At 37.4% G+C, this 23,608-nt stretch overlaps 1 protein-coding gene across 1 annotated transcript in view; it reads right to left on the bottom strand.

Moving 5' to 3' along the window:
* Window positions 1-14,122: 14,122 nt before the first annotated feature.
* Window positions 14,123-23,608, bottom strand: part of LOC117337738 — a 42,142-nt gene continuing 32,656 nt past the window's right edge. The window contains exons 4-9 of the mRNA XM_033898839.1: window positions 23,126-23,380; window positions 22,754-22,783; window positions 22,303-22,442; window positions 21,186-21,441; window positions 20,899-21,024; window positions 14,123-17,221 (exon numbers count right to left, since the gene is read on the bottom strand). Coding sequence (XP_033754730.1) covers window positions 16,317-17,221; window positions 20,899-21,024; window positions 21,186-21,441; window positions 22,303-22,442; window positions 22,754-22,783; window positions 23,126-23,380 — 1,712 coding nt within the window. The 3' untranslated portion in view covers window positions 14,123-16,316. The remainder of the gene's footprint in view (window positions 17,222-20,898; window positions 21,025-21,185; window positions 21,442-22,302; window positions 22,443-22,753; window positions 22,784-23,125; window positions 23,381-23,608) is intronic.

Below are 23,608 nucleotides of genomic sequence, written 5' to 3'. Positions count from 1 at the left end.
AGTTTACAATGGTTATTTACACCTTGTTTGACCATTGGAATTTTTGTAATATATGTAGATGAGGATAATGCACATAAGTATGATACGTGTTGTTATAGATACATTGTACACTATGGTAGTTTATATATCGATATAACTCTCCTATAACTTAGTATACATGGTTGTCTACTGCTGAGATCTACACTAGAAAATGCATTGGTCGTAATAACGACCTGCTTTCCGAATATGTAAAAGACTTCACAACTTTGTCCTAATCACATGTACGCTGTTGATGACCTAAAATCATTAACAGTAAGCGACAACGATGGACATATGAATAGGGATGCAATGATTTTTATTTTCATTTATTTATTTTTTTAAATTTAAATTTTGCTTGTGTTTCTACCAAAGTTCTTGATATCTAATTTCAGTTAACTGTATCCAGGTAAAGCATTTTGCAAGAAGACAAGTTGACTCATCATCTTATTGGAAAGACACGCTGTAATTGTATAATCCTGAAACGCAAGTAATGGAGTGTGGATGTGACGGAGAATAGGACCAGGTGTTCCTGAATAGTAACCGTCTTCTGTTTCACCGACGACAAATATAGTAACTGTCACAATGTCAAAAAGATAACCAGCGTAAGAGTAACGAAAACGAGCCATCTGTCATATTAACGAGCATTGAACACGGGAATAAACTTTGCTCCACTCTTGAAAATCGTGCCATATTAGCGAGCATCAGCCACGGAAATAAACCTTGCTCCATTCTTGAAAATCGTGTTAATCAAATAGTAAGGCCTTGGTAAGTACTTCCGGTTAGGGTATATTGAGGCCGTGATTTCTGTAAATGATAAGACAATGTATTGACGACGTCAAACAGATATGAAAAGGAACCGCTAATAACGACCTTTCATACAATAAAATGAAAACGTAGAGCTTACCAGGCTCATTGACTGTAGGGTAACGATGGCGATATTTACCCATTTCTAACTTTCCAGTTATTAGTCCCCTGCCGTTTGAAAAACGGGGGGACTATAGGTTTACCCTCCGTCCGTCTGTCTGTCTGTCTGTCTGTCTGTCTGTCTGTCTGTCTGTCTGTCTGTCTGTCACGCAATAGTTGTCCGGACAACTCCTTCTAAAGTGCTACTCCGATTTTAATGAAACTTGGTATACATGATCAGTATAACATGTAGTTGTGCATCCCACATTTTTTTTTTCCAAAAACCAATTTTCAAAATGGCTGCCGGCTTCTCATTGGTTGAGGCTTGTCCGGACTACTCCTCCTAAAGTTCAACTCCGATTTTAACGAAACTTGGTATACATGATCAGTATAACATGTAGTTGTGCATCCCACATTTTTTTTTTTTTTTCAAAAATTCATTTTTCAAAATGGCTGCCGGCTTCTCATTGGTTGAGACTTGTCCGGACAACTCCTCCTAAAGTACTACTCCGATTTTAATGAAACTTGGTATACATGATCAGTATAACATGTAGTTGTGCATCCCACATTTTTTTTTCGAAAAACAAATTTTCAAAATGGCTGCCAACTTCTCATTGGTTGAGACTTGTCCGGACAACTCCTTCTAAAGCACTACTCCGATTTTAATGAAACTTGGTATACATGATCAGTATAACATGTAGTTGTGCATCCCACATATTTTTTTTCCAAAAACCAATTTTCAAAATGGCTGCCGGCTTCTCATTGGTTGAGGCTTGTCCGGACTACTCTTCCTAAAGTTCAACTCCGATTTTAACGAAACTTGGTATACATGATCAGTATAACATGTAGTTGTGCATCCCACATTTTTTTTTTTTCAAAAATTCATTTTTCAAAATGGCTGCCGGCTTCTCATTGGTTGAGGCTTGTCCGGACAACTCCTCCTAAAGTACTACTCCGATTTTAATGAAACTTGGTATACATGATCAGTATAACATGTAGTTGTGCATCCCACATTTTTTTTTTCAAAAAACAAATTTTCAAAATGGCTGCCGACTTCTCATTGGTTGAGGCTTGTCCGGACAATTCCTCCTAAAGTACTACTCCGATTTTAACGAAATTTGGTATTCATGATCAGTATAACATGTAGTTGTGCATCCTACATTTTTTTTTACCGAAAAACCAATTTTCAAAATGGCTGCCAACTTCTCATTGGTTGAGACTTGTCCGGACAACTCCTCCTAAAGTACTACTCCGATTTTAACGAAACTTGGTATACATGATCAGTATAACATGTAGTTGTGCATCCCACATTTTTTTTTTTTTTCAAAAACCAATTTTCAAAATGGCTGCCAACTTCTCATTGGTTGAGACTTGTCCGGACAACTCCTCCTAAAGTACTACTCCGATTTTAACGAAACTTGGTATACATTATCAGTATCACATGTAGTTGTGCATCCCAATTTTTCTTTTCGAAAAAAAACATTTTTCAAAATGGCCGCCGGTTTCTCATTGGTTGAGGCGTGTCCGGACAATCCTAGAGTACTACTCTGATTTTAACGAAACTTTGTATACGTGATCAGTATAACACGTAGTTTAAAAAATGGGAAATAAATAGTTGCACTCCTGGGGCAGGCAGGGGACTTTAATTTGTATTGCTGTTGCAATACTATCCATCCTTGTTGATGATACCATCCCTGCTTCCCCCACAAATACAGACCGACGACGATATTGGAAATGTTGGTAGTCGCCGTCCTGATTTTATGTCTATTCTGTGGGTGACGGATCGATACTCATTGAAACGCACATAAGTCTCAGAACAACTTGTTTCCCGATGGGTGGCTATTTGAAACATTATCATTATTATTATTCCCCTTTTTATTGAGAATCGTACATACTCACCATGTCACTTCTGACACAAACTGTTCTCGTCACATCCAGTCATTATAAGATACGTTATATCATGATCATCCGTGTATATCTGTTCTCTGCATTGAGGTCGTGTCGGTTCAGTAAACTCTGCAAAGTTTAACGAACTATCATATAGAGATCAAACTGCCTTCAATATTTTATTCACCTACCTGCCATAGGTCTGTGATCCCACGTATTACATAAATATGCACAAGTAAATGACTTCATGGATGACGATGCTTGCTTGTATAAGTGTGTGTTTGTTTTTTGTCGTTGAGAAACACCCTGATTTACCAGATTACCAATGTCGTAAACACCGGTTGCTATCTATATTAGCTACCTTACAATATGTTTTCAAGACATTTATACTCCATGTACTTTATTGCCACCGCGGAAGCATATCGTTTTCACTAATTTACGTACGTAAGATTCCACATCAACAACAATATGGGGAAGCCTGGCAGTTTGTGTTGGAAGTGAATTCTGTTCGAGTATTCGCCAATCACCAATGCACGTGTCGTAAGATTGGCAGAGATTTTCTTTCGTGTAGAGACCAAACGGTTCATAGTGTTCAAAATTTCCGACATATTTCGAACGAAAACTGACGGATAATTCGATTCCCATATCCGCTTTCATGTTAGAATATCACTCCTCCCCTCACCGTACATCATAGTCCTATTACACATCCATCAGGCCGTGGTAAAGACAACCTTTCTATACTCCTCCCCTCACCATACATCACAGTCCTATTACACAGGTATCAGGCCGTGGTAAAGACAACCTTTCTATCCACATTGTTAACCGTGCTATTCGTCTGGAGTCCAGTCTAATTGATTCCTTTCATAGGCAATGTTTGGTATATGTCTGAAGTTATGAACGAATTTTTTTTCTATAAATTTCACAAATTGGGGCTATTTTGAGGCGACCATACCTTGGGACTATTTTGAGGATATGCTTGTTTTTTTCAGTGCAGCACTATTGCTCAAATTGAACTTTTCATCGTTAAATCTGACTGTGTTTCTAACCGTTTGTTTTACGATATTATGTACAATAGGATAGCAAATGTTTTCCCGTTGAATATATAATCTATTTAACGGGTATGACAGAACATCGTTATTTTCCACTCGTTTCGTGAGTGTTAGATTGATAGAAAACCCATTCAGTTTTCCATTCATTTCATTTACTAAAGACGTATAAAGGTAAAATCAAAATGTATGCGTTGAAAAAATGTGCGGGAATCAGTGGTATAATCTTTGATGTAGTAGTATTGTTATGACGTACACTGGACAATAGGAAATGCCATTTTAATGGGCTGTTCAACGCAATTTCAGCGTTTCCTGCTCATGTCTGATAACTTGTGCTTGACTATTTATTAAAAAAGTTCATTATATACCGCAGAAGAACAGCCATTATTTTCCATTCGTTTGGATCTGAACCGAAAAATCGGCGGATGTTAATGCAGCGAATAGAAAGCACCGTTCTGATTGGTCAAAATAATTTTATATTATAGTTAGTGATGACATAAGAGGTGATGATGGAAGTTTTATGAGGTTCAGTATCTCTGATATTTAACTTAAAACTGTAATATTCATTAAATCTGTATTGTATTGAAAATATCTTTTTCAGCTAAGGCTGGTGGGCGTCTTAATGAATATCATCAAATTCTCAGTTTGCCACGATGCATCACAAATGCTATCTTTTTTCAGAAAACAGCTGCTTTCACAAGTAGATTTTCCAAGCCAGGTTGAATTTAGTGTATGGAACCTGTCTTCCGGAAGTCATTAGTGGCAATGTCTTATTGATACAAAGTGTCTTAAGTGTCGTGAAGTAAAAAGTTATGTTTGTAGAATTGTGTACAGAGGATCACCCTAGTATTGATTTAACTGATTAGACTGATTTAACATGAGTATAAAATCATGGGTTTGAATGATTGGGCATTGGTTTGACTCCTTTAACGTGGTTTTGAATGCTTTGATATACGTTTGACTGATTTGACGTTGATTTGACTGATTTGTGCGTTTGACTGATTTACATAGGTTTGACCGATTGGACATGCTTTTGACTGATTTTACATGATTTTGCCTTATTTAACATAGGGTTGACGGATGTGACATAAATTTGACTTATTCAACATAGGGTTGACGGATGGGACATAGGGCTCAAGGATTTGACATATATATGGTTGACTGATTTAACATATGGTTGACGGATTTGATATAAGTTTGACCGATTGGACATGTGTTTGACTGATTTTACATTGGTTTGCCTTATTTAACATAGAGTTGATGATGTTTGACCGATTGGATGTATTCGACTGAAGTAGCGTTGTTTGACTGAATTAATAAAGGTTTAAATCTTTGATAGATTTGATATTTGATTGACTGATTTGACATTATTTTGACTGATTTAACACTTGTTTGGCTGATTTGACATGGTCTTCATTGATTTTTATTGGGTTTGATTCCTTGAAGATGAAGTTGACTGCTTGTCGATAGATTTGGCTGATTTGACATGGGTTGACTGCTTCGATATGTTTTACTGTTTTGACACGTTTGACTGATCTGACATAGGTTTGACTGATTTGATATAGGTTTGACTTATCTGATTTCACATGGGTCGATTAATGTGACATAGGTTTGACTGCATTGACAGGAGTTTGACTGATTTGACATGGGTTTGACCGATTTGACATGGGGTTGACCGATTTGACATGAGTTTGACCGATTTGACGAGAGCTGATTTAGTGTAATATCCTTTTGATGTTATTATTTCACGCAGTAAAATGCTCCTTTATCTACCATTACAGAAGGCCATCTACGAAGGACACATGGCCCCGGCGTCTTTGATGTTAGCGCCGTGTTGTCAGTGACTACCTTTACTCGAGCCCAGTCATGTCTATCAATCTAACAACATGACTTACATAGTCAGATGCTTTGATTTTCCCGTATTTCCTGATGCTTACCAACATGACCAACAGCATAATGGAGGTTCTATCACTCATTGCCTCGATGGCGTGGGGCGATCTGTACACTGTTACTGGGCTACATGTTTCTCTGTCTGTCGTCGTCCGTTTGGCGCGTGCTACTCTCGTGATGGTCTCACTCGCAGACGGTGTCCGTTGGTGGATCACTCCAGAGCAACCGGCCGTCGAGGGCCTAACACGTGCTGGTTTGAATTTAGATGAATTACCGTCAGAATTACATCCCACCTAGACGTGCATGATCACTGAGGTTGTATTAACGTTTTCCAGCACATTTTCTACGAAGAAGAAATTTTAACGAGGTTAAAAATAGTTTAACCCAAAGTAAAAGCTTGCAAAAACAATTATTCTGGCGGCGTATGCTATCACGGCCAAGCCTAATTTCCTAGCTACCGTGTCATGTGTTAAGTCCATAATCTATGTATCATGTATTGTTCAATTGAGATATAAACTCAAGGATGTTATGTTCGCCTTCATTGTTACTCTTTCAAAATTTAACAACCAAATTTATTCACCAGCTGTAGAATAACAAACGTTCGTCACCCGAATCCGTTATATGGAATATATTTGGGTGTTTCATGAGATGTCGGGCAAGATTGAAACCTATCTATATAAAACATTACAGTGACCCTATCCTTTAAACTATAGCTTGTTTCCATACATGATTCCCTGGTATAACTCATCATCTCTGAGTCCACGTATAGAACGAATGTTCTGTGGTAACTATGTTCGTGTTATTAAGTAACCTTCGTGTGATGTTTTGATTTATCTAAAGTGACACGGTTCAGAATCAAATATTTAGTTATAATCAATATTGAACTGTGCAGCAATTGCATCTCCCAATCTCAATTTGGACACTTCTTTCCGCCGTCTCCTCCCAAGTATCAATGCATCAAGTCCCTAAGCATCGCTGACGAGTCCTAGAAGGACGAAACAGCCGTATGATGTTCCTAACATCACTGACGAGTCCTAGAAGGACGAAACAGCCGTATGATGTTCTTAACATCACTGACGGGTCCTAGAAGGACGAAACAGTCGTGTGATGTTCTTAACATCACTGACGAGTCCTAGAAGGACGAAACAGTTAAATTGTATAAGATGTTACTAACATCACTGACGACTCCTAGAAGGACGAAACAGTCGTGTGATGTTCTTAACATCTCTGACGAGTCCTAGAAGGACGAAACAGTTACATTGTATATGATGTTCCTAACATCACTGACGAGTCCTAGAAGGACGATACAGTTGTATGATGTTCTTAACATCACTGAAGAGTCAAAGAAGGGCGAAACTGTTGTATGATGTGCCTAACATCTCTGACGAGTCCTAGAAGGACGAAACAGTCGTGTGATGTTCTTAATATCTCTGACGAGTCCTAGAAGGACGAAACAGTTGTTGTTGCCCCAAGATTTACTGACGAGTCCTTGAAGGAGGAAGCAACTGTATGATGTCCCTAACATCAATAACGAGTCCTGGATGGATGAATAAACTGTATGATGTCCCTTACATTACTGACGAGTCTTGAAAAGGAGGAAGCAATTGTATGATGTCCCTAACATCACTGACGAGTCCTATAAGGACGAAGCAACTATGTGAAGTAGAGAAATTATTTTCTATTTTGCTGTACTGTAAGGTATGCTCTTTTGTTTCTTTAGAACAATAGTAATAAATAATTACTAATAAAATGAATAACAAATATTAGTAACATTTTGTTTATAGGAACATTTCCAGTGAATACATCATGTATCCGTACCTGTCGTGCCGTCGTATCACTGTTAATGAGCTGTTTCTAGGTCATGAATATAATTATTGTTATTATACTATTATCTGCCTGATTAAAATAAAAAATCTTTCCAAGGCCGCACATCAATTAGCCAGGTAGGTATATGTAAGTTTCACGATATATTACAAATGTTTATCATCTAAACTGTTTGACTATCATTCTACCTGTTTGAAAACTTAGTGTGGTTTTACTTAGATATATCTCCATCTAGTGACTCACCATGTTCGATGTAAGTTGTAGATCCCTGGTATAACTCATCATCTCTGAGTCCACGTATAGAACGAATGTTCTGTGGTAACTATGTTCGTGTTATTAAATAACCTTCGTGTGATGTTTTGATTTATCTAAAGTGACACGGTTCAGAATCAAATATTTAGTTATAATCAATATTGAACTGTGCAGCAATTGCATCTCCCAATCTCAATTTGGACACTTCTTTCCGCCGTCTCCTCCCAAGTATCAATGCATCAAGTCCCTAAGCATCGCTGACGAGTCCTAGAAGGACGAAACAGCCGTATGATGTTCCTAACATCACTGACGAGTCCTAGAAGGACGAAACAGCCGTATGATGTTCTTAACATCACTGACGGGTCCTAGAAGGACGAAACAGTCGTGTGATGTTCTTAACATCACTGACGAGTCCTAGAAGGACGACACAGTTAAATTGTATAAGATGTTACTAACATCACTGACGACTCCTAGAAGGACGAAACAGTCGTGTGATGTTCTTAACATCTCTGACGAGTCCTAGAAGGACGAAACAGTTACATTGTATATGATGTTCCTAACATCACTGACGAGTCCTAGAAGGACGATACAGTTGTATGATGTTCTTAACATCACTGAAGAGTCAAAGAAGGACGAAACTGTTGTATGATGTGCCTAACATCTCTGACGAGTCCTAGAAGGACGAAACAGTCGTGTGATGTTCTTAATATCTCTGACGAGTCCTAGAAGGACGAAACAGTTGTTGTTGCCCCAAGATTTACTGACGAGTTCTTGAAGGAGGAAGCAACTGTATGATGTCCCTAACATCAATAACGAGTCCTGGATGGATGAATAAACTGTATGATGCCCCTTACATTACTGACGAGTCTTGAAAAGGAGGAAGCAATTGTATGATGTCCCTAACATCACTGACGAGTCCTATAAGGACGAAGCAACTATGTGAAGTAGAGAAATTATTTTCTATTTTGCTGTACTGTAAGGTATGCTCTTTTGTTTCTTTAGAACAATAGTAATAGTAATAAATAATTACTAATAAAATGAATAACAAATATTAGTAACATTTTGTTTATAGGAACATTTCCAGTGAATACATCATGTATCCGTACCTGTCGTGCCGTCGTATCACTGTTAATGAGCTGTTTCTAGGTCATGAATATAATTATTGTTATTATACTATTATCTGCCTGATTAAAATAAAAAATCTTTCCCAGGCCGCACATCAATTAGCCAGGTAGGTATATGTAAGTTTCACGATATATTACAAATGTTTACCATCTAAACTGTTTGACTATCATTCTACCTGTTTGAAAACTTAGTGTGGTTTTACTTAGATATATCTCCATCTAGTGACTCACCATGTTCGATGTAAGTTGTAGATCCCTGGTATAACTCATCATCTCTGAGTCCACGTATAGAACGAATGTTCTGTGGTAACTATGTTCGTGTTATTAAGTAACCTTCGTGTGATGTTTTGATTTATCTAAAGTGACACGGTTCAGAATCAAATATTTAGTTATAATCAATATTGAACTGTGCAGCAATTGCACCTCCCAATCTCAATTTGGACACTTCTTTCCGCCGTCTCCTCCCAAGTATCAATGCATCAAGTCCCTAAGCATCGCTGACGAGTCCTAGAAGGACGAAACAGCCGTATGATGTTCCTAACATCACTAACGAGTCCTAGAAGGACGAAACAGCCGTATGATGTTCTTAACATCACTGACGGGTCCTAGAAGGACGAAACAGTCGTGTGATGTTCTTAACATCACTGACGAGTCCTAGAAGGACGACACAGTTAAATTGTATAAGATGTTACTAACATCACTGACGACTCCTAGAAGGACGAAACAGTCGTGTGATGTTCTTAACATCTCTGACGAGTCCTAGAAGGACGAAACAGTTACATTGTATATGATGTTCCTAACATCACTGACGAGTCCTAGAAGGACGATACAGTTGTATGATGTTCTTAACATCACTGAAGAGTCAAAGAAGGGCGAAACTGTTGTATGATGTGCCTAACATCTCTGACGAGTCCTAGAAGGACGAAACAGTCGTGTGATGTTCTTAACATCACTGACGAGTCCTAGAAGGACGAAACAGTTAAATTGTATAAGATGTTACTAACATCACTGACGACTCCTAGAAGGACGAAACAGTCGTGTGATGTTCTTAACATCTCTGACGAGTCCTAGAAGGACGAAACAGTTACATTGTATATGATGTTCCTAACATCACTGACGAGTCCTAGAAGGACGATACAGTTGTATGATGTTCTTAACATCACTGAAGAGTCAAAGAAGGGCGAAACTGTTGTATGATGTGCCTAACATCTCTGACGAGTCCTAGAAGGACGAAACAGTCGTGTGATGTTCTTAATATCTCTGACGAGTCCTAGAAGGACGAAACAGTTGTTGTTGCCCCAAGATTTACTGACGAGTCCTTGAAGGAGGAAGCAACTGTATGATGTCCCTAACATCAATGACGAGTCCTGGATGGATGAATAAACTGTATGATGTCCCTTACATTACTGACGAGTCTTGAAAAGGAGGAAGCAATTGTATGATGTCCCTAACATCACTGACGAGTCCTATAAGGACGAAGCAACTATGTGAAGTAGAGAAATTCATTTTCTATTTTACTGTACTATAAGGTATGCTTTTTTGTTTCTTTTGAACAATAGTAATAAATAATCGTTAATCGTGTATAGATCAAGGTCGTTAACAACCATCTAACGCATTATGGATGGACTGGTTTAAACGTTTATAAAGATTTCGAAACGAAATTACTGAGAAAATAAATACCAAATATTAGTAACATTGTGTTCATATAGGAACATTTCCAGTGAATACATCATGTATCCGTACCTTTCGTGCCGTCGTATCACTGTCAATGAGCTGTTTCTAGGTCATGAATATAATTATGTTACCTGCCGGATTTAAAAAAAATTCTTCGAAGGCCGCAAATCAATAAGCCTGGTAGGTATAAGTAAATGTCACGATATATTACAAATGTTTATCATTCTACCTGTTTGAAAACTTAGTGTGGTTTTACTTAGATATATCACCATCTAGTGACTCACCATGTTCGATGTAAGTTGTAGATCACGTAACGCCATCAGTCAAACATGGATTATGGAGAACCGTGAACCCCCGTTATTGTCTAGAATAACATCTGCTGCTATATGTCTAGTGCCAATACTGAAGTTTCTAATGCTAAACGTAAACTTCGTCTAAAACGTTTGCCGGTGATTTCAATTTTCAACAACTGACAAATTCCTTTACATTAATTATATCATATAGAAGACTATTTTGTTAAGAAGCGTTTTGTACCAGTAAAAAGCGCCCGTAGTAAAAATGCTCTTCTATATGTAAAACAGTTTTACCTCCTAAACGTTTGGCTAAGGAATAATTCTACTGATTATCAATAATCCGCTGAAGAATATCTATAGCAGGCGGAAGGTATGTCTACAAAAACGATAGATTGATTTAGTTTTTATTTTGGTAGACTCGTCCTGTTGACTATCTTGCTATGAAATCAAAGATTACTGACATCAACTTCAAAGCTACAGATAAATTTCCATTTATTTTTGTGTCTCCTCAGGTTCTTAGAACCCGGTTCTCTTCATCTTTTTGTATTCAATTAGAAAAAAGGGACAAAACTAGACAAAAATTGAATGAGAGAAATGGGTTTTAAAGACCACCCATGTGTTGATTTGTGGTGACGATTTAATAGTTGTGGCGTCTTTAAGATGTATTCCTTTGAATTTTGTCATGGTAAATATTTTTGTATCGTGAGTGGTGATATGGTGTATTTTTCTAACGTCATTTCAACGTTTAGACTATCTATGTTACACTATATACATGTGCTTACTAAACTAAATCTTACTGAGCACAGACGAGTATCGTTCAGCAGGATTCCTGGATGCAATCACGATTGATGTATGTTGTAACGTATTTACGTGCACATTTAATGCACAGAAGAACGAACGCTGTTAATTAAGTAACCATCTTACCCGTTATATCATGTAAGCATAAGTATCTGCTTAAAATGTTTTAAGGAAAAATAAATCGTAATACCTGCCATTATATTGAAAGAATGCAACATTGTGTGTAATGCTGCCAAGTCGTAACCAACATACCTCGGTATCACATAAAAATGTTTAGAGATTTGTTGTAGACAAGGAACATTTTCATGTGCAGTTATTGAATCAGGGAAGTGGATGCACTGATATATGATTACATCTAAACGGAACATAAGCTTTGTTTAATTCACATCAAGAGATATATATCATCATTTTTGTCGGATACCGTAACCGTCTGGGGGTAGAGCATTACGTTATAACACCGACGTATTAGCAAACGCATAGCAAGCGTACCGACACTTCACTTGAGCTAGAGGTCTTCATAAAATAGATTATTATACTTTGTTTAACGTTGTACATTAATTCGGTCGAAACGAGTTAAAACACAATTCCACTTAAACAACAGATAATGGAGACATGATAACGATGCCCTAATTCCAAAACGAGGGCAAAATATGGACAAGATTATATAGATTTGTACCTCTACAGATGAGAAGATAAAAAGGGCAAGGAAGTTGTTCCGCTTCCAGTTTTTCCATTTTTCGTTATTTTATTATCTGAATGTGTTGTGATATTTCCATTTACTCTGTATTGTCACTCTATAACATTACCAAACAAAATAGAAAGTTAACAGATCATCATTCTCCCATAATTCCCATCGGTGTAGTGATATGAAGAACAATGTTCGTGAAGTCGTCTCGAAATGACGTCGTTTCGTCCGACATCACTATCTAGTGTATTTTAAAGGAAATTCGTGCTACCAGGTTAAAAATCCAATATCACAATAAAGTTTTATTGTATAAAAGGTATATTTTATCACGGTGGAATATATTTATTAAATGTCAAAATGAAATTAAAATGACGATTTTGTGTTTATTTCAACGAACGGTCGCTTGTACTCGGGACGCCTCAAGAATAGGTCCCACGAACAGCGCAAAATTTGACTTTGGAATACAAAAAACACTTTTACAAATTGAATAAACGAAAAAAGTAAAAAAAACAAAAACGGAAATTCATCTGCAATCCTATGAGAATTATTTGTCAATCACTTTCCAAAGAATGGAGTTTAATACTCCAATAACACCTGTATGTTTACATAGTTTGTGTCAGGTATTACCAAGTCGATATCTACAGTCCACGTTAAGATATATGAACAACGGTTCTGCATTGCGTGTCCACCAAAATGTCTGTAAAATGATCGACATTGCTCGTCGTCCCCAAATATCGGTAGAATAGTACTGCATTGCTTGTCATACCATATGTTAGTAAAATGGTTCACATTGCTCGTCATCCTAAATGTTGGTAAAATGGTCGACATTGCTTGTTGTTCTAAATGTAAGTAAAATGGCCCACGTTGCTCGACGTCCCAAATGTCTGTAAAATAGTACTTCATTGCTTGTCCTCTTATATGTTAATATAATCGTACTACATTGCTTGTCGTCCGAAATGTCCGTAAACCAATTCTGTGTTTCTCCTCACTTGGGCGAATCGCTATTAATGTCGACTGTCAACAACGAGAAGACTTTTCTTTTGAATAGTAATTGGATTTCACTTTGGTGTTGAACCATATTTTTATGGAGCGAATCCTCTAATAATTCATTCTATGGGTCGCAGTAGCGACCGATTAGAATATATTCTTAGAGGATTGCTCCATAAAAATACGCGACCATCTATCATAGATTTTATGTAATTCAATCCTCATTTGTAAATGACATTGTTATCTCGTAAAAGTCGATTACTGCAGGGAGGAATTACAATAGTTGCAACAGCCAATGATGACTCTTCACTTCAAATTGAAACTTTCTTACGCTGACAAGTAGACTGATTTTACGTGTGAAATAACCATAAATGATACATTTAGCGATGTTATAATATTTTTTTTATATATTCATTTTTTCAGCATTAGAAAAAACACAGTGTTTGTGCGTTAAAAAATGTTTATAAACAAAGCCACGTGTTTGGTAGGACCTGTACTGCAACATTTTCATATAAGAGTTCAAAGGTTAATGTTTCCTTGCAAGAATGGTAAACAAGTACATCTGGTATTGTTGAATATTGAAACAGTTTGGCAAGTGTAAATATATAATCGTTAATGGCGTCATTGCAACTATAGAATTTCTGGTTTTGTGAATATTACAAAACATGACTAGGATGTAATCAGACCATGGAATCAATCATTGGAATGAAAGGTAGACTGATGAACAACACTGACAGCTTATAGTATATTTACTTTATTTCAATTACTGATTCAATGACATAAGCAATGCCGTTTTATATACAAATAACACATTGCATTCACCTCCACAAACACACAGACAAAATAAATTACCTCCATCAAACATTATACCACTCATAATCACATTTTTCAACTCATTACAAAACTTTATGAACTTGCTGTTTTGTCGATGTTGTTAACTCTATAAACATATGGTTTAATTTGAAAAACCAATGACTCATGCAGTGTTTAATTTGATAACTAAGAACCTATCATATACCATGGCAGTAATAGAGTTGAAATGTGTAAATAATTCTGTTTTTGAAATATACCTCCTTCGGTATATGTTTCGAATTAAAACATAATATAGACAATAATTATTTGTTCTCGACGTTAAACCGGATTTTACGAATATTAAAATAAATAAATAGGACAATAAATGGATTCCTGAGCCATAAATACAACACACATGAGCAAATATACAAAACACAAATGTCAAGGCACTTCTCACAGAGCTAGCAGCACTATAACTAGCGTAACACAATAGGTCTTTTGTCTTATTTTAGCCATTTGATACCTAAATTGTCCGTAGAGTCAGAATGCAGCTACGATTAGATAACAGTCCAACGTACATCACGAAGAACGGAGGATACTGACGTATACAGGATATAGATGCCCTTTATCGAATGATCGGACAAACGTAGCATTTTAGTCCAAACTGGACTATGCAGATACTTAACTAAAACGTCGTGCAGTCGCCCGCATCTACAACATCCTTAATAATGGTCGAGATTATGAGTATGGAATGCGAAGAGTCCCTTTCTCCTAGTGTTGTTCTGTGTATCATTGCTATGTTTGGTTATATAAATTCATTCAGAAAAATATATTTAGGCGCTTTCGTTACGATCAAATCGCTAAATGGTTAGCCATGAGATTTGTTCTTAATGAAAATGTAGATATAAAACTGAAAATAAACAATGACATCTGCACAGTCATATGGACTAAATTGATGAAAAAAAAACCAAAATGGTTTAAAGGCACATCATGTCGGACGTATAGACTAGATGCGATATCCAAACATGTCGATCGCACAGATTCCACGTGAGTTTAATGTAATACGACAAAGTCATGGGCTCTGTTCTGGTCCACTTTCTGTAGCACTCTTTACAGCCAAAATCACAACTGAACACAGTTGCATTGAAACAAAACAAACAATGTCTTGCAACTTCGACGTAGTTAATCATACGATGTTGTCCCAACAATAATCATGTGATGCACCAACTGGCCATTTACCGGTGAACAGATTGTATCGGTATACCGGTTAACAGTTTGTATCAGTCATCGGTGAACAGTTTGTATTGGTATATATACCACTGAACAGTTAATATCGGTTCCCGTTTAACAGCTTGTATCGATCAAAGGTGAACAGTTTTTATTAACCACCGGGAACATCTTTTACCCGTTTCCGGTGAACAGATCGTATTGATCATTGGTGAACAGTTTTTATCGTTATACCGGCGAAGTTTGTATCGGTTCCTGGTTTAACAGTTTGTATAGATCATGGGTGAGCAGTTTTTATTGGTATACCGGCTAACAGTTTCTATCAATCACCGGCGAACAGTTTGTATCGGTAACCGGTGAACAGATCGTTTCGATCATAGATGAACAATTTGAATCGGTATACCAGCGAATTTGTATCGGTAACCGGTGAACAGATCGTTTCGATCATAGATGAACAGTTTGAATCGGTATACAAGCGAACACTTTATCGGTTACCGGTGAACAGTTTGGATCCGCTACCGGTGAACAGATCGTTTCGACAGTTTGTATCTCAAACGGTTGTATAATGTTTCCTTCTTCCAAATATCATTTATTATGAGTTATTGGTCAACACTTAGTAAACGATATAGACGTTACTTCCCATCCTACTACCTTATCCTGACATATTTCGTGGGGTATTTTATGTCAGTCAAGCATTTGAGTTGGTATTCTTTGTCCACATCTATGTCATCCGATTTCGTGCATATCTATGACTATTCTTGATCTCCATAGTTTCATTCGCGCTGTATACCGCAAGAACTTTGGTCACTCTCTGTTAGAACGAAACGCGCTTCCCTTGAACCTTCAATGTGAGCGCGGGACGCTTCCGAACACTTCACTTTCAAGTCTTTGTATGCTAAATGTAATCAATAAAGACTCACGTGACCTCGATATCACGGGTTATATCGGGATGCTGACTTCTCATTTTAAACTGTTTCATTTTTTGTTTTTCCATGTCATCAGACTGAGTTCCGTACTTGGCTGTGAACTCCTTTCCCAACCTTTGCTGTTCTAACATCATTTCCGTATCCGGCATCATGCCATATTTCATTTTGAATTCCTTTCCAATTTGGAATTTTGTTTCTGGATATATCTCATATCTTGTTTCTGGGTTATACATCTTGTTCTCTGGCTGATATCCTTGCTGGTTCTTGGGGATCGTATATTGCTTTAATTTAGCTATATTTTCACTGAGCGTGGGTGGAGACATGGGCGACCGAGGTTCTGAACGTGGTTGCCGCCACCCGTATCCGCCCCAGCCGTATGTGGGGTCGATGTCTGGGGTGTGCGGTGGGATATCGTGTCGCTCTACAATAGTGGTGAGCACAGGAGGCCCTTGGTTATAAACAGACGGACATGGACTTGAATCTTCTTCCATGTACTGGTCCATAACCATGTATTTTTTGTAATTTCCGGGGTCCGAGTTTTGGTCCGGGTACTCTCCCTCGGAGGGCGACTGTAGTGAGTTGGTTAGGCTGTTCCTGTGTGTGTACTCTCTATTCATGCCCTGATTCTTGACGTGGGGTCTGGGGAGCGAGTAATAGGGAGGAGGATAGCTGCCTCCCTTTTTACTGGAGAGAGTGGTACTAGAACTATTGCTGGTCATCTCCATATTCGTGTCCTTGAGCTTGGCTTGTTGTAATTGTGCCTCTTTGTCTTTTCGCTTCTGCTGACGTTTCGCCCGCCATGTCAAACATCCTCCGATGAGAAGTCCCGTACCTATGACGCCCACCACTGCCCCCAGGATTATCATGTGTAGCGGTATTTCCTTCACCTCCGCAACTGTAACAAACAGACACAGAAATAGTTTAAATCCACAATGTTACAACATAATAAAAACACATTATTACTAATTACTGGTATTCCACAACGGTAGATATATCAACTATATGTATTCCGAATTCTTAATTTCTTGGCTCGACATATATCAACTAGAGCCATTAAAGACAACAGATACGTGTAACAGATACGTGTTACAGATTTTGATATTATAATGAATAGAAAACTGTCGCAAAATGAAAACTTCGGAAAAAAAATGTATACTTCGAGTAACTTGCATTGAAACTGCCTCATGTACAAGTATTAAGGTAATTACAATAAAACAAACTAATTCGATTCTAAACGTGACTCTATGACATGACTTTAGCATCAATCGCTTCCCTTCGACATCGTAAACTATGTTGATAAAACGTGAGAAAGGAGAGTGATTAATAGGCCTCGGTAGCACCCTGCGATGATGAAAACATGTCGACTGCGGGGAGTACATGTGGCGGAGCTTTGTTTAGCAACAATAGCCACAGGTACGTCAGCACCAGCCAGAGGGGTGGCCGTGAGCCTCACGTGCGCGGCTGGGCCATGTAACTGCTAGAACATGCGCCACTGACAAGGCACACGCGCCTGGCTTTTTTGTGAGGTAGTGATATGTCTGGTTAGTTTACCATCGTCATATATTGGGAAACCATTTTATAGCTTCGAAATGTATAATATGTTCAAGCTCTAGACCACTGAAATGGAAGTCGGCGTTGTACTTTTTGTGAGTAGATCTACTAATTGTAGACCATGAATTTCCATTGGGTACGTTCTTAATTCTCGAGAAAGAAACCTTTTACGCTAGAGCAACAATTATCATAGTGTGAAAAATGACTGAGGAGTATTTGACACTATTTAGAATATTGTAAAGGCGTATGTTTGAAACTTAACTTGGCGGTGAAGCTGACTACTGAACAATGTAAAACAAGCCGACTACCGCGACGACTTCGTGTTTACGAAACAAATGATAACACATGTCTATATTATCTCCCAGTCAATATGCCTACTTCTGTCTTAAATAAGCACTAGACTCGTCCACGTTATCGTAGTAATTGATAACTTCCGGTGATACGTTGTTCTTGCTGCAGGGAAAGAGGTTGGTCAAAGATGCTGTGCTTTTGATTTTATATTCTTTAAACTATTTATTACGCCTGTTGATTGTAATACATGCAATGCGTGTGAATATAAACGAATTCAAATAAATTACGATTTATTTTCATTTGTAGAGATAATTTCATTTGTTATGAAATCAAACGCTGACCAATAGTTTCCATCGAAATGCTTATTTGAGGTAAAAATCCAATTCGAATGTTTATTGCTCAATTCTATTACATATCTTATGATATCAATACTAAAAAGTGATTAAATTGAAGTTAATTGTGATAGTTGTGAGTATCTGAGCCGACAGCACGTGACCGCATACAGTCTGTGGTATTGATAAAGCTTTAATGAAACGCCTGACCACGTGTCAATAGTCTGCCGTTCACGTGTATAAATATTATGGTTAAACTTGACGTGCAATCGTACTGGTGATATACCAATCTACTGAATTTGTAAATACTACAAGTGCCACGCTAAATGCACGCGCATAAACTCTGACTGTACGGAACCGCCTTAATAAGTATTTCATTTTTCATTACAATTTATCCCGAGTGCGCACAAACTTATTGGTATATATATTATGTAATATAATCAATAAAAATTACTGTCAACGAACATTATATAGCATTTAATACTAAGCAGAATGTGAAAAAAAGGAATAGAAAAATTACCTACATTTTCACTTTAAATGCTGCAGATATAACCCAGAGACTCGAAAACTCTGACCTAATATTTTAGGCAGATAGATAAAGCGAACAGCAATCAACCGGAATTTCAAAACGTCATTTGACAATGGGAAGAGATAATTAACACATAAAGCTTGCTTTTTAAAAGATATCGAAACCTTATAGGACAGTTACAATCTGAAACACAGATAGGGGGATACCTGTTATTTATAGTTAAAAGGGGCGAAGACTAGCGCTCCATGGTAGGGAACAGTTCTATACTACTGATCGGGAAACATGTGCAGGTTATGACGAAGCCTGTTGATACTAGGTGAATGGTTTGGTGTAGTGTTTCACAACACTGTTCCGGCGTGTTGTATTTACTGGAAACTTATGGTTCCAGTCGACATAAATATCTCCTTTACAAACTAACTGCTTCCGCCGTAATCTGCGTTAGTGATCAGTTTTCTTAATTTGCTTGCGATGAAAGCATACATCAAGATAAGGAATCGACAGCCCTTTAATAGCTACGAAGAAATAATTTTAACTGCTTTCGCTTGAAATATAGCGCCCTTCAAATGAAACATGTATAATTGGAATATGGTCAGATTATCGTTGTATCATTTAACTACAGTATTTCGTTCCCTACATCTTCAAACTGAGAGGTAGTAATGCTTATTATCCTTATATTGATTTATTATTTGAATTCTTTATTACTGTTATATGAATTCTCTGGATAGTGGTATGGGTGGCTTGTTTGATAAACCAAGAGAGGAGCGATCCATAAGCTTCTTTAAGAATGGTGTATTTTATAGAACACGGACAGATTAACTTGGAATTCACAATCTAGTTTAAACACGCCAATTACATCAAATTAACAGCAAGTATCAAATTATATTTCAATTTCAAACTCAAAATAAGATACCTCTCAAATTCCATTCAACCTTATTTGTCCCAGTTTCATCAATTTACCTTTACTTACGGAAATTCCAAAGCTTAATTATCATCATTATAAAGCATTATTGGATTTCAGGGGACATCTGATTTGAGGAAAATTTAATTTTGTAACGCTTCCCAATGGAAAAAAACTTCGTTGAAGGTGATGGGATATTGATTAATCTGGGGCCTGGCCCTCTTAAAACTTGTTGCGTCCTTGGAATGTTTAGCCGTAATAAATCACTAAAACAATAACATTATAATCTGGAGCTGTTATCCAGAAATGGGCGTGGTTTGTCGCGACATGTGAGATTTTATCTACCATAATGGTCTTACGGGCTGTAACGCGGATGGCATTTCAGTTTCTTGTCTTACTTGCAATAATACGTCGGACGGTAGACAGACAGCTGGAATGCAGTTTAAAGTGGGCCTAAAGCTAACGCTAGGTTTTAAAACAGAACTTGGCATCTTTCGGTTAATTGTTCCTAAAATTGTCAACCTGACGTCTTTGCAATTTTTAAACGAATGTTTCTCGCGTTTATCTTATTTTCAGACACGCTGTCGGAATTCCTAGAGACATTGTGTTTTTGAAAAGAAAAGGGTATTCGCAACGCAAGCAGGATCCCAAGAAGACTATTACTGGTATTCATTCGTGAAATATACATTTTTGTGCAAAAACATAACACGGGTTTAAGTGTTTGCCAGGAACAGATTTTCAGTAGTGTGTGTAAAAAGGGACAACTAACAATCTAACTCACTTCTGATTCTTGCCCACGTTACAACAAAACAGCGTCGCTAGTCTTTCACTTGTTGTATATGAGTCAATTCATCATGTTATTTTGTGGCCAAATGTTTTAACCAAATAGAAAGTATTTCGGTAACAGAAATAAAGATTTAAGTATTTCTATTGAAGAATTCTGACCAGGTAGGTTTTCTACAGATACGTACCGACTTCCTGTTTACAGTGTTGTTCGTCCTCGCCGTGTGGACAGTTACTTCGGCCATTACAGACAAGTCCACTGCTGATACACCACTTGTCACAGAAAAACTCCCCGGGGCTGGCGCACTTGTCATCTTCAGGAAAATATAATATACCGGTTTTTATACATATAAAAAAAGTGTGAGCTTGTTGCAAATTCATTTACTAAAAATACCATTACAGAATATATTTTTGTGTCATCAATAGGGTGTCACTTTACACAAATAATACTTTAGTTACTCGTGTTAACACTCACCTGAACTGGATGAATATCCGGTCACTCCCTTCCTGTACACAGAGTACTGAACTTCTATCCTGGGTAAAGACTCTTGTTGGTTGCCATAGAGACGGATAAACACTCGGCTGCTGACTGACACAAACTCAGGAAGTGGTCCGTTGCAGTAGTGGAATATTCTGTCACTGGAGGCCGTCGTTTTGTCGTAAATCTCTATGTAGTTTGCGCCACAGTCCTGGGGAAATGGGAACCAGGCTGACACGTGGGACAGGCGAATCTGTAGGGTCAACACAAACGAAAATGTTAAAAATCGTCAGAAAAAATATTTTTAAACGTCACAATGGCAACGACTCAAAAACTATTTCATTCAAAACGTCTTCAAATTTGTTCGTCATGATAATTAATTTATTGATAGAGGATGCACGACTATGTTTGTAACAGCCTAAGACTCTCAGGTTGGTTCAGATAAGTATACATTTTGTACATGTATTTTCACAATAATAGCACTTTATTTAATTTGTGTATGGTGATCGTTTACGCAAATTAGCTAAGTTGTATGTAGAATGACAGCTACGGAAATCTGAGCGATCAGGACGTCTACGGACCTTTCGACACGTTAAGACACACATATATATATTTGACACCCCAAAAAACATACTCGCAGTCTCCCAATAACCAAACGATTGAGCAGTTGTAACAACTGTATCAAAGAGTCATTGAAGAGTCTGGCGCTTAGTTGATCAATTTGGTTCAGGTTATTCAACAAAAAGGATTATTGTTTAAATACTTCAACTTAAAGAACTATTGTTTTAAAACTACGACAAAAGGAGTATATATTCAACTCTACAACAAGAAGGAATATTGTTTAACACTACAACCGAATTGACGAACAATTCGCAACAGTCGCAGTTTGTCGTCACGAGGTGCAAACATTAATCAGGTTAGAATTTGGAGTTATTTGCTATAGGAGTAGTTGTATCCTCACTGACGTGCACTCATGTGTGATTTTAATGCAAAGAGTGCCACGTAGTAGGAATTGTTCGTAATATAATATATGTGAATTTTGTCGATACAGAGACCGCACTCAACGAGACATTTTATTGAGTAGATACTGTTATATGGCTCCTGGCCAACATACCTTACTCCCAGGTTGCGCGTGAACTTCCCACGTGCAGTCTCTATGTCCTTGTCTCTGACCACCATCGTCATTATGAATAGAGAAATCTGATGATTTCAGTATCCCATCAGGGTCAATGGTGTTGACTAGCGTCCGACAAACTGGAATATGAATTAGGGTATTATTATGGAGAACCAAATGGTGATATGAACAGTGATTCTTTACCGGACAGTGACGTATTCAGACATAGGAAAGGCTATGTCTGTAAAACCGTACATGTATACAGACGTTTGTATGGAGAAAATGTTGTTCCAAATATGGACGAATGTCAAAACGAGATCTTCATTGTAACAATATATTGGACCAATTGTATCCTGTCTAAAACAAATTCGTTGCATTATATGAAAAGTTTCCTTTAGAATTAAATGAAATGCACGTAACAAGTATGTGAATAAAATAAAAAAATTCTTACCATTTGCATCTTCTCTCTTTGGATTATAATCTGGAAATACATAAAGGTCAACTTAATAATAGTTCATTATATCATAAATACATAAAGGTCAACTTAATAATAGTTCATTATATCATAAATACATAAAGGTCAACTTAATAATAGTTCATTATATCATAAATACATAAAGGTCAACTTAATAATAGTTCATTATATCATAAATGTGTTTAGGGTGAACAGTAGTATACTTTGTTAAGATGCGACTTTTCCGTGATATTTGAAACGTGCCCAACATTACCAAAACTTAACATTAGGTTATCACTATAGGAACGATAATATGGTCGATTTATTGACCTTATAGTTCTCCTGTTTCCTTTCTGAATGGATATTTACCTTGTTTCTTTACAAATGAGTAGATCGCCTTAAAACCTTTGTCACCAAGGTTTTTGTCACTTTTGAAGCGTATCCATATGAAACGCGTTGTAGACCGAATGAGAGGTGGGAACTCCTTCCCACAATATTTGCCGATGAGTGGTGAGTAGGAGAAGGGCCCATCTCGGAATTCAAGGAAATCGTATTTACATTTCTCCGACTTTTCTACGGAGAAACTCCCCCGGAAATCCACGTGAATGCGGTAACCCGGCTGGGCTGTTGGAGAGAAATATTTAAATCATAAAAAATGGGCATGTTTAAGATATTTTCAGTAATGACGGGCACTTATTCCCGATCTATTACCAGTGAATCTTATTTTAAAACTGATAGGAATGCATTAAGAATAAAATAATTACACTGATTGTGGATACAAAATCGAAACCAAGAAGAAAAAAAGTGCTTCTTGGTTTCTCGTGATGAGGATTCTTCCCGTTTAAGAACACC

This window comes from Pecten maximus, chromosome 11, assembly GCF_902652985.1.
Source record: "Pecten maximus chromosome 11, xPecMax1.1, whole genome shotgun sequence".
In the NCBI taxonomy this organism is placed as follows: domain Eukaryota; kingdom Metazoa; phylum Mollusca; class Bivalvia; order Pectinida; family Pectinidae; genus Pecten; species Pecten maximus.
The sequence above is the reverse complement of the archived record's forward strand: the minus strand, read 5'-3'. Positions and strand labels throughout refer to the sequence as shown.